The following is a 12,097-nucleotide window of genomic DNA, read 5'->3' as shown; positions in this document are numbered from 1 at the left end:
GGGAATAATACTATATTTGGCAACGCCATGATGCTTTGCCACAGTAAATAGTGAAAAACACAAATTATGCCACTGAAAAAAAATAAATAAATAAGCAATATTTAGCAAGAGAAAGACGATATTTTGGAGCTAAAAACACGATTGTGCCAAGGGAAACATGCCACAGAAAACACGAGAGGGTGTTTCAAAAATCATTTGAATTTTTCATTTGAATTTTTTTTAAATTATAATTATATTTAAGTATCACAAATCCAACATTTTGCCACAAAAAAATCTAAAAATATTTTAAACATGTCAATGGCGTCACCGATTAATCACCTCAACTCAACTTTCTTCAGATTATTGTTGACCACCAAAAAAAAAAAAAAAAAATCTTTGGTTGTCTTTACCTTTGTTTTTCCAAGCTGCCACTCTTTCTTCGTGTTGTCATGACGTGTCAGGAGCTCGGCGCAACTCTGCTTTTCGTCTTGAGTCTGGATTTTGTTCTTCAGGATGGTTTTGTATCTGCGAGTGCGTTACGAGAAGGATACACACCTACGTTACATACACTGCGTGCAAGTTAAGTTGGTTTGGATGGTTCTTAAACGTATTCATTTGAGGGCCGCACACGAAAAAAATTGAAGGACTTTGAAATTGTTTGCTTTTAATTTGTTTTTCATTTTTGGGCTGAATTCATTCTAACTGAGCGGAGATATCACACTGACCTGTTACAGAAATCCTTAAAGGAGCGGCGAACTGGGAATCCAGCCTTGCGGATCTTAACCGTTTCCAGCATTCCAGAGTATTTCAACTGGTTCAGGACAACATCCGGATCAAACTGATTGGCTTTCTGTCGAGAGCAACACAACACACGGCAACGGTGGCGAGTCAGTCACGCAAGTCTTGAGTCGCAACCTGAAAGCTGCATGCAAAAAAAAATCAAACAAGTCAAGTCATTTCTTGGGCTGAGCGAGTCAATCGTACGCTGTCGCGCTGCATAATCGCACAATAGCTCGCTTCGTATTTATGAGGACTGTCCTCATAAGGGAGGTGAGAGGCGGGGTGCACCCTGGATCTGTTGCGAGCCAATTGTGGTTGTTTTAGGCCGGCAAAAATTAAAACAGCTCATTTATTTTATAGCTCAATAAGTAAATTATTCCCCAATTGTTGTGCATCTGCATAGCGGTGTCTGCCGGAGACGTCCACACGGAGGTCCATAGTCACCCAGAGAGCAGGCGGTGCCGGATAAGCCCGCAAATAGAGCCGATGCATTCCGCAAAGGTGTCAATTTAATTACGTGCACGTTACTATGCAGGGAAGCCCTTTCAAGCTCGCATGTGTTCATGCTCATAATTAAACGCGCACGCAGGACAGGCCAGCGCCTCCTCTGAGCTCTGAACTCTGCTCTTTAGCAGAGGTGGGGGTGGGGGGGGGGCTTTAGGCCCACTCAAAGAGGCGCTAGCATGAAAACAAGCCGGGCCCTCCTGGCGACTTTTCTCCCAGTGACGGAGGATGAATATAAATGGTGCGTCTGTGTCAGTCTCATATCAGAAGATTGTAATCGTGGAAAATCTGTCGGCTAAAACAGAGGCATGTCTTGTTTCCATCCAGAGGCGAGGATCGCAAAATGTTTCCATGCTCATTAGTAACGTAAATCTGGCACGGTTGCGTCGTGGTTATCGTATCGCCGTTGAACCGCGAAAACATGATGCGATTGTCATGGAAGAAGCAGACAGCCAGCCATCAAGAGGAACTGACTGCATCCATGCATTCCAGTGACAGAGACTCTCCACACTTCGCTTTCTAGCTACAGAGACACATGACATTATAAATAAAAACTCTTGAGTAGAACTGTATATATTTACTGTTAAGGCATTGAATGTTGGACAGTCATACGGAAAAAAAATAATATATATATTTTCCAAGTTTCCGAGGATGACGCTGTATTACAATAAGGGGAGTCCAATTTTTTCCGAGGAAAATGTGTGAGCGTGAGAGGGAGTGGGAAGCACGTAGCTGATAAAAGACGACGATCCCCAAGCTCCCTCGCTCACACGCACACACACACACAGTAAAGAAATTGGCTCGATCCAACAATCAGACAACTGAATCACCCTTTTTATAGCCGTGTGGTCAAGAGGAAGGGGAGAAACGAAGGATGAATAAATAAACCGCTCGCTGGCTCCGCCGCTGCCGTTGCGGTTTCGTTTTGGCATTCCACTGATGCAGCCAGATCAGCCAAGCACCGCTGCAGCTGGAGCGACTTCTGACCTCCCTGTAAAAAGGGCCGGAGTGGTTGGAATGTGCTGGTAAGCAGCCCAGGAGTACAAAGGGAGTCTTTGCATCGGGTCGGAGGGGAACGCCGCGCGTTTATTACGATTGAAAATAGACACCCCAAAAAGCAAACAACCTGGCTGTTTTTGTTTGAAACGCGGCATTGTTATGACTTTGCGCTCAAGCGTACAGCAACACGGTAAAATGACTTGGCGGGACATTAACTGGAAGCAATGGCAACAATGAAAAGCACTTGAAACCGATCTGACAAGATCGAAAGAGCACGACTTACCTTCGCCATGTTAGGTTTGATGCAGCGCACAAAGAAAGGGTTGGAGGCACTTAGTGTGGCCATCAGGGAATGGAGAGATTCCTGAAAAACACAAGGCTCCACTTGAGTGCAAACAGATTCCATTATCTCAATTCATTCGCAACATTAATTAATGTGTATTTACCGGTCGGATTCCGTTATATGCTCCCTCTTAAGTGCTCCAGTTCAAAGGCAAGCAACAAACATTTTAAGGCGGCTGAATGTTTTAGGAGGGCTGGTTGACTCCAAAATGAAGTGCAATTTCAGTCAAGGAAAGCCCAGTTGTGTTTATAAAAAGCTGTGCAGTTTCAAGCCAATGAGTTACCGCCAACCTCGACTGCGAGGTATAAAAGTACAACGTTGCATTACTTCGACGACTACTGAGCGTCGTCAATCTATACCGATCTGCCTCAATGTCATGTCAAGACTTTGACTTTAATGAACATAAATTGGAGTCCCAATCTCAGCTCATGGCCTTCCCTGTGCTTGTTGGGGTTTTCTCCAAATCCTCCCACATTGTAAAAACATGTTTCATGGTTTATCGATTATGTTTTTTGTAGAAGCCCTGTGATTGGCTGCAAGGCTCCCTGATGTGATTTTGCGCCAAAACAATAAAAGCATGACCTTGGTCTTACCTGGTGACAAGCAGATGTCAGGGAAACAAGTAGAAGTGAGTTGAGTGGTTTTCATTTAGACATAAGTAGTGCTTTGCCACCATATATAAAGGCAATTATAAATGAGCATTTAGGGGGAAAGTAGCGCTGAAATTAAATTGTTGCTTTAAAATGCAGCTGAACTGTACATCGCTTCTGTAGCACCACACAATATATTCCAAGAGGCAAGCTCCAATAATTGTTTGGTTATCAGACAGCGTTGGAGACCCAAGTGGAATATTTCTTACGTTCTACTGGAGCCGAATGTAGCATTAATACCCACGCATACATTCACACAATTGAGGGGGACCCTTGAACTGCGTCGGCCTGGCTCTCCTCCCCGCCTCAGACAGGCTGTCTCCATCGAGGCCCGGCCTGGCTGAGCTGAGCGTGATTGGCCCCTGGTTGGCCTCGCTCTGCCCAGCCATCAACACTAATCCCCCCGGCTTCGCAAACTGTGGCCTGGGCAGCCGGCCAAATCCTCCCCTACTCTCTTTCTCTCCGCACTGCAGTTAGGACAAAGTAAGTCGACGGCGAGCCCACCATCAAGTTCCCGCTCCACTCAAAACCACATACATCTCTCCTCCCTATTCTTTTTTTGCTGCTCAGATACACAGACAGCATTCTGCACGATGTCTATCTGCCGTCTTGTGTGTGACACCGGGGGTGGGATGACCCTCGCATGCAGGGGCACAATGAGCTCGTCTGTGTTATGTTCTTTCACGCCGTTCGCTATTCACTTGGATAACAACTCTCCACTGTGAGGGAGCAAAATAATTAATGGTATAGATTACTGTACTATCAATATTATCATGCATCTATTTATCGATACCCACCCGGAACTGAGAGCTGACAGTGGGCTTGCGTCGCGCGGTGCCCATCTTCATGGTCTCTTCTCCGTTCCTGCTGCCCACGCGCTCGAAGAGGTCGTAGATGAAGTCGAGCCTGACGACATCGAGTTGAATTACTGATTTGGGAGAGCGCGACTGCGGGACGGGATTGTTTTGCAGCATTTACCGGCTGTCTTTGAGAATGAACAATATGTCGTCCCTGAAGGTGTCCCTGTTCTTCTCCAGGATGCCGCGAGCATCATAAAGCACCTAAAGCAAAAATGAAATGGAGGACGAACTTGAGTGAGACTACTAAGAGGACAAACTAGAAACAAATAATGCTATTTTGGTCAACTCTCGTTTATATTGGGTGTAATTTCAATGTCGACCAAAAGATGGCAGCACAATTGTTTAGTTCAGGCGTGGGCAAACTACGGCCCGAGGGCCACATGCGGCTCGTTAAACGTTTTAATCCGGCCCGCCAAACTTGAAAAAAATCAAATGAATAAACCTTGTTCATGTTTTATTTTCTAAATACTAATAACAGATATTTTGTTGTAATGCTTTTGTCCACTTTCATTTAAAATTAAATATATTTTTTTTCTCTGATGAGGTGAGGTTACCAAAACACTCCATCCATCTGCTCCTGGTCCGGCCCCTCTGTCAAATTTTAGAACCCATTGTGGCCCACCAATCAAAAAGTTTGCCCACCCCTGGTTTAGTTTGTGTCAATTTGAAAGAATAACGAAAAAGGAAGTACTTTAGCACAGCCTCATTTTATTCAATGTTTTCGAATGTATTCTGCTGTAAAGCTTTGTTTCCCACTACATTTTTTTTTGTTTTGGATTTCTAGCCAGTTATGTTGCCTTCAATAGCGCATATATCTTGGTAGATTTTGATACAGCGTGACTATGTGCAAGTATCGTAGTAAGTGTAAAGTGCATATAGTGCAAGCTTGTGAATTCCTTTTTAAACCACGTTGTAGACACACAGAGGGGAGCGGCCCGTGTGCGTTAATGCCGTCACATGTTGAGTTTAGTCGGGCCTTAGCAACGCAGCATTCCACTGCCGCTTGCTCCCGGAACCGCGGTAATGGACCAAGATTAAAATAAAGATGATTATTTCAACACACAATCAAAACCGTACATGTACGCTCTCAAAAACGCTTTGTTGTGAACGAGAGGTCGTGCGTGTGTGCGTGTGAGAGCGAGCGGCGTAATGCAATGAAAAAAAGTCCACCATCCCTCGTTCTCCCGCTTGGCTCTAGGCGAAGCCATGAGATCCATACTGATGCTCCGTCATTTAGAATTCACAGAGGACTCCTCTGTGTGTGTCGCTTTAAGGTTCGGTTGATTTAATGACACACGATTGTCAATTACACACAGTTGGACCACAAAATCATGCAAACGGAGGAGGCAGATGATAAGCAGGATGGCTGGATGGAGAGATAAAAATCATTTCAGAAGGGGAGGTCAAAATAAACAAATGATAATGTGGTTGCACTGGTGTGCCGTGTTCAGAACGATCACGTCAAATGAAGTTCAGCTTTTCAAGGAGGAATAAGTGCTCAGTAATAAATATATTCTAATTATGTCGAACTGTAATAGTGGTAATTAATATTGGCAGCAAAAGTGGAAAATATATTATTGAGAGTGAGGATGAGTTATAATTTGCCCAAAATATACAGCGTATAAAACATCTGTTGAGATGCACAATACTGTGTCTAAGACTTTTGATTTGTGTAAAAGTTCAAACCTCAGGGTAAGGCAGAAGACACGTAATTCAATTAGAGGGGGGAAGGATGCAGTAATTTCCTCAACTGAACATGACAGCGATCTAACTAACACAAACGATGAAGCAACCCACAGCGGGACACAGAACGGCTGGAAATGCTGCTATCTTCTGTGGATGACGTGATTAGCATTAGCATCCGTGCGCACTCGCCTCGCTCGCACACACACCGAGGTGCTTGTCTAAGCGGTATCGCTATGCTAAAGTGTTTCGTTACTTGTATCACAGTAATGCTATCTAAGAAATATCGATGGAAAAGTTGGGCAAGCTGAATTAACACTGGCGCTAGCTAGCTTCAGGTAGCAATTAGCTTTGTCGTGCTAAAGTCGATTCATTAGCTCATGTGTGTTAGTTAGCTGAGTGCTAGTCACGTGGTTAATAAGGAAATCATATTTTTGGTTTGCTTGTTTAATAGTTAAGGCCATTCTATTTTCTTATTGTGGTACTATTTTGTCAAAATTCCTAAATTTTATTCCAAGCTTTTTTGGGATAAATACAATTGATTGTTAATCATAAAAAAGGGACTAAAATCTTGACTTTTGCTTCCCTTGACTTAAACCGGACTAAAATGCTGATGAGCAAAATGTCGGAGTAGGTGGTAAATAATAAATATATTATAATTATTCCCCACGGAAATGTTTAAAAATCAAGCAATCATATTCAAACTCTGAGCCCACTACAACTCAGGGTTCTGCATGGTGGGAATTTGCAGTTTTTGTAAATGGTGCAATAATTCACCACTCTTCGTCCACTTTGATCGAATATGCTGAAAAGTCACAAATCCTGCTCGAGCCTGCCCCCCCCCCCCCCTTGCTCGGTTCTCCCTCACTTGACAATGCCGTGCATTGAGGAATCGAAGACAACTTAAATCAATTAAGGAAATGAACTAATTTCATTCTGTGCACTGATCTGATCTGTTCCTACTAGCGCGCTGCATCCTCCTCAAGACAAAAATATGTGATTAGTGGCTAGTCGATGTCACGCTCTAAACGTCATTGTGGAATAGTAAGGTCGGCAAATTGACTAGTTTGTACAACTCTTGGAGCTTGTGTGTGTGTGGTTACCTCTCCAGCGTAGTGCTTAATGCCAAACTGATGATCGGTCACTCGGGGCTTCACGTAGTATGGGTTTGCCTGACAAGAGAGTGGAAAAAAGACAAAAATTCACATTCTGACTACAAGATTAACTCATTCACTACCAGCCAAGTAAAAAAAAAAAAAAAAGGATCTTTGACGTCTTAATCCGTCAATGGTTGTCAGTGAGTTCATGTGGAAGAGAACTGAAGAAAAAAAAATCCTCATTCAAGCACTGCTGGAAAAATCACATCATCAAAACAATTTGTACTACTGAGCATGCACAGTTGATATAAAAAGTCTACACACCCTTGTGTGTTAGATTTTTGTGACATGAAAAAAGAAATGAGGCTAAATCAGTTTAAAAAGATTTTTTTTTCCCCACCATTAATTTGATCTACATTCTGTAGAACTCATTTAAGAAATATTTCAAAAATTTCAAGAGGCGAAGTAGAACGCTGACGGTTTTGTGCCAATAGTCACCGTCATTTCAAACTGTTCACACAAAATCCAAAAGGTAAGCAGAGCTGCAATGTTAGCAAATGATGCTATCAACACTAGCGCCTGATAACCTGCACGTACAGGACTTTAGCAAGCACAGATCTGCTACTCAAACTGACAAGTGTATACCGGGCTCTTGATGAAGTGCTGCCGCCATGAATGAAAAAAAAAATCAATCCAAACTTTATGGTTACGAGCATTTCATTATGTACTCAACTCACTTTTAAATCGCTTGCCTTAGCCCCAGAGGGAATTGAGCAAGTTAAAATTAATGGCATAAAATCTTGACAAAATATATCAAACACATTTGATACAGGTTATACAAATTCAATCTGATTTTGTTTTTCTGCAAGATTAGGCAGTTCTTATTTTGTGGCTGTACCTGTTCCGTCTTTTTTTTTTTTTTGCAGGCACAAAGCCGATCAGGCTTAGAGAACGGCTGCTCACATTTCAGCATTGTTGCCTATGCATGCGAGCGCGAGACGAGAGGAAGGCGTGAGAGCTTGCATGCGCCGCTCTGACGTCCGATCTTGCAATCGGCGATTTTACACTCCCGAGGTCCCCTTGGATCATTTTACGTAATTGCGTGCGCATTTGTTAGCGTCTGGTAAAGCGTGAAAGATGCGGAAGGTGTATAGGCGTGCTTGCATGCGAGCGTGCCAACTCACGGCGTGTCGGCTGTGCAGTTTCTCCAGGAGGGTGTAGTCGGTGCCTTTGGGGAAACGGCTCTCCTCGTTGATAAGAGCCAACATGCCCAGTTTCTAAAAAGACAAGAAGAGAGGAGAAGGTGAAACGCACACTGCCGTCTTTATGCGGCCAGTCACCATGCTCACCGTGACAAACATCCGCCTCTCCTGTGACAACACACGCATGTTGTTCCCACATTTGAGACACATCCCTCGGTGCACGGTATTGGGTTGTTCTCAGAAAACATTGTCCGCCCTGGGCTGCGGATGGTGACCCGGTTTGAGAGTTCATTCATTTTTTTTTTTTTAAAAGCAATCACCAGATTGGATTGTTTCCAATATTGCATACAAAATGTCGAGATAAGCGACCATACTGAGATTTGTGCTGCGGTTTGTGTGTGAATGTATTTTGGAGAAACAGTAATAGCCGCTGAGCCCTTTCAAAAACCGTTCTTAACAATAACCCGGCAGAACGTAAATAGCAAAAAACCTTTTAATCGAGTGACATGGAGTGCATCATGTGACAAAAATCCTGTAACGATCGTAACATTTTGAGTTCACGAGGAACATGCGACAAACCGTATTCAAACTTTTGCTTCTAGAACCTAAAACCGGAAATTCGATTTTCAGTTTCCAATTAAAATACAATGTTTAATAAACCCGTTTGTTTATTCCATGACGACCGAGTAGTTTACGTGCCGAGAGTGGTGTTCGATTTAATTGCTAGCGACCGTACGATAAATTTTACGAGGCTAGTTGCACACACCGGTTTTTTTGGGGTGTATTTTTTTCACAAGTTCAGTTTTGGGCTCCCATGTATGTTGCTCACCTGGCTCATGCTTTCTGAGAACAACCCCCTTTTGATTAATATTGCATTTGTGGAATAATAATTAAGTAAGTAAATCCATCTATTTTCATTCATCTCAGGGCGCTGTGATTTTGTCTGCTACCGCCCACTGCTGCCCACCGAAACCGACGTCAAAGTGTCCTGACGAACGTCACCCGTCTTCTGGATTTGGTCCCGTGATGTTGGCAATGCAAGCCAAGGGCAGAATCCGCTTAATTAATATCCCACAAACGCTCCTCTACTATTTTCTAACGCCTATTTTGTCTTCGAATGTTATTTGACTTAGGTCAGCCGAGATCGCGAACGTAAAAGCTCACATACCTTCTCAATGAGATCCAGACACTCGGCGTTGTCCATCCAGTCAATGGCCTCCCACTGAATGCCCTCCCTGTAAGGGCAAAGATGCACAAACAAGCAGAAATAAACAAGCGGAGAAACATAATAGCATCATTGAGTCAAGTGAGCTGCAGTTTCATTCTTCCTAAAAAAAACAAAAAACAAACAAACTGCTTGTGACTGTGGGGAAATAACGGTCACGATACCGGTTGTATTCCAGCTGCTCCAGCGAGAAGATGTGCTTGTTGAAATACTCCTGGAGCTTCTCGTTGGCATAGTTGATGTTGAACTGCTCAAAGCGGTTGACCTGAGTGGTGGGCGTGGGGAAAAAAACAGCAGCAGAAAACAGCAAAAAAAAATTTTAAAAAAAAGGTAAATTGACATATTTTGCAAAGGATATATTTTTCTATTCTCTTATTTCAACGCGGGCCAATACCTCACCTCAAAGTTCTCAAATCCAAAGATGTCCAGGATGCCGATGCACTTGAAGTTGTCTTTGCCTTTAATCTTCTGGTTGATCTTCATGATGATCCAAGAGAAACACTGCGAGTACAGCGCCATGGCAACCGAGTCCCGCGAGTCCACGGCCTGCAATGCATGACGCAACGCGAGGTGAGCACCGGGTTAGCTACCGGAGGTTACCTGAGGTGGAGGTTAGGTTGTGTTGTGTGTTGAGGTCGCCGTGCGGGCAGGATTGTCTGTTTTCACAACAGGTCACAATGTTTAGTACCTTCATTTCCAAAGTGAGAGTGCACTTTTTGGAATTTTGAATTTATTTTTCCCTATAGTTAATGAATCAAAATGCATTTATTTATGTTAATTGTTCCCTTTTTTAAAAAAAAAATGTTCTTGTCATCTACAAACAAGCGTCCTTTTAAACATCAAAGGCGGTCCACGCCATGAGCACAAACATTTGCCCATCGCAGGTACTGCATTTGGTTTCTGACTCCAAAATAAGGCAGGAGCGCCAACAATTTCCCGCCATCCATCATGCCCCGTCACCTCCTGCCACTGAAAAGAAAGCGGCTGGCTCCAGGATCTCCGTCACAGGGGCAAAAAGAGAAGAATGGCTGTTTGTCCCCTATGAGGGACGGAGGAGGGGTGTCACTTCACGGAATTGGTGGAGGGGAGGGAGGGAGGGGGGGAGGCCACTTCGGGCGGTCGTAGGTTGGAAGACCCCTGCTTACTGGGAGAAGGAGCCTTTCTTACTGGGTCCAGCAGTGGAATAATGCTCTCTATTTAGTGAGGGGGCTGCTTCAAAGGGCAGACAGAACAAGAGGACAGCGCAGCATCTTTGTTCCGTTTGTCAAATGAGCTCTTTTTCTGCTATGAATAAAGCGATTTCTTCACATATTTACTGGCATAAGGAGAATGCTGGGGGGGGGGGGGCAAACAGTGGGATGAGTCACAAAGCTCGAGAACCCCAAAAGGGAATTCATAGGGAACTTAAAGACAGTGGTGCCTTGAGAAACGAGTAGATGCATTCTGGGACCACGCTTGTAACTCAAAACGTATCATAACAATTCTTACATATTACGTTTGTGGAATAAGATTTACGGAGCGTTTTTGTTCACACAGGGGGGGGCGGCCATTTTGAAACTTTCTGTCGACTGAAAATGACATCACAGTTGCTCAGGGCAACAAACAACCAATTATGGCTCAGCGTCAGGAAACAGATGAGCTGTGATTGGTCGTAACCTGAGCCTGGAGAAATTGTGATGTCATTTTCAGCAGACAAAAAAAATGGCAAAATGGTCGCCCCCTGAAAAGGAAGGTAGATTTTGCTTATTCCACAAACGCCATATTCATCAGAATGATGTTTTTAGACGAGTGGAGGCAGATAAAACAAATTAATGTCAAGAAATTTTGGGGGTGGATTTCCCCTTTAAGCTTTCCTTTCATCTTTTAACTTTACTTTTCGTTAGTTGTAACCAACAACCATCAAAACATTATTTTTTTTTTTCGTGAAAATATAGACGGATGCTCTAGATCACATTTCAACAGTTAAACCCCTGAAGACTGAAGAATCTGACTTCCTATCGGGAAAACAGTTAACATGGGATGTCGCCCAGCATCCTGAAATGGATTGTTTTCAATCTTTAAACTTCTGCCCTGCGGTTCTTTACAATTATTAGAAGTTGCTGATGAAGATTTAGCACTCATTCATCATAAACGGAGGCTTGGATGTATAATGCCAGACAGACTGAGAGTGAATTATTGCAGTGTCTGCCACCAAAGGAGAAGTCTCCAACTTCACTCCCTCCCAATCATGAGCTCCATTGTACTTTTGACTCAGATCACTATCGCCACCGCTTCATTGTGCCGGGAATCTGGCGCACAAAAAGCAGGAAATGGCCAAGAGTCACGCAAGCCATGTGGAGGGGGGAAATATATGGGAGTGTGAGTGAGAGAGAGAGAGAGAGAGGGAGAGAGAGAGAGAGAGAGAGAGAGACAGAGAGAGAGAGAGCGAGAGAGAGAAAGACAGAGAGAGAGCGAGAGAGACAGAGAGAGAGAGAGAGAGAGAGAGAGAGAGAGAGAGAGACAGAGAGACAGAGAGAGAGAGAGAGAGAGAGAGAGAGAGGGGAAAAAAAGGTGACAAGCTTGCGTAAGGCCCGCCACACATCAGGTGAAGTAGATTATTTATTTATTTATTTATTTATTTTTTACCTGCTCCACAGTGAGCGGGGAGCAGATCTCCTCTCCTCGGAGGATCATGGAGCGCTGGGTCAACACCTCGGACAGCTGAAAGGAGTCCAAGCCAAGCAGCTCGCTCACATTACTGACCACTGAAAGTACACACACACACACACACACACA

General features: G+C 43.8%; 1 protein-coding gene across 2 annotated transcripts in view; it reads right to left on the bottom strand.

Annotated features, from left to right (window-relative positions):
* myo10l3 (myosin X, like 3) overlaps positions 1-12,097 on the bottom strand; it is a 47,474-nt gene that overhangs the window by 17,620 nt on the left and 17,757 nt on the right. For both annotated transcript variants that reach the window (XM_088315048.1, XM_088315047.1), the window contains 11 exons: positions 11,948-12,066; positions 9,722-9,868; positions 9,487-9,587; positions 9,266-9,332; positions 8,080-8,172; positions 6,902-6,970; positions 4,234-4,316; positions 4,053-4,161; positions 2,546-2,626; positions 705-829; positions 390-504 (listed from right to left, as the gene is read on the bottom strand). In XM_088315048.1, the coding sequence (XP_088171174.1) occupies positions 390-504; positions 705-829; positions 2,546-2,626; positions 4,053-4,161; positions 4,234-4,316; positions 6,902-6,970; positions 8,080-8,172; positions 9,266-9,332; positions 9,487-9,587; positions 9,722-9,868; positions 11,948-12,066 (1,109 nt within the window). The remainder of the gene's footprint in view (positions 1-389; positions 505-704; positions 830-2,545; positions 2,627-4,052; positions 4,162-4,233; positions 4,317-6,901; positions 6,971-8,079; positions 8,173-9,265; positions 9,333-9,486; positions 9,588-9,721; positions 9,869-11,947; positions 12,067-12,097) is intronic.

Source organism: Idiotropiscis lumnitzeri, chromosome 14 (genome assembly GCF_059441095.1).
Source record: "Idiotropiscis lumnitzeri isolate Australia: NSW breed Sydney's pygmy pipehorse chromosome 14, RoL_Ilum_1.0, whole genome shotgun sequence".
In the NCBI taxonomy this organism is placed as follows: domain Eukaryota; kingdom Metazoa; phylum Chordata; class Actinopteri; order Syngnathiformes; family Syngnathidae; genus Idiotropiscis; species Idiotropiscis lumnitzeri.
The sequence above is the reverse complement of the archived record's forward strand: the minus strand, read 5'-3'. Positions and strand labels throughout refer to the sequence as shown.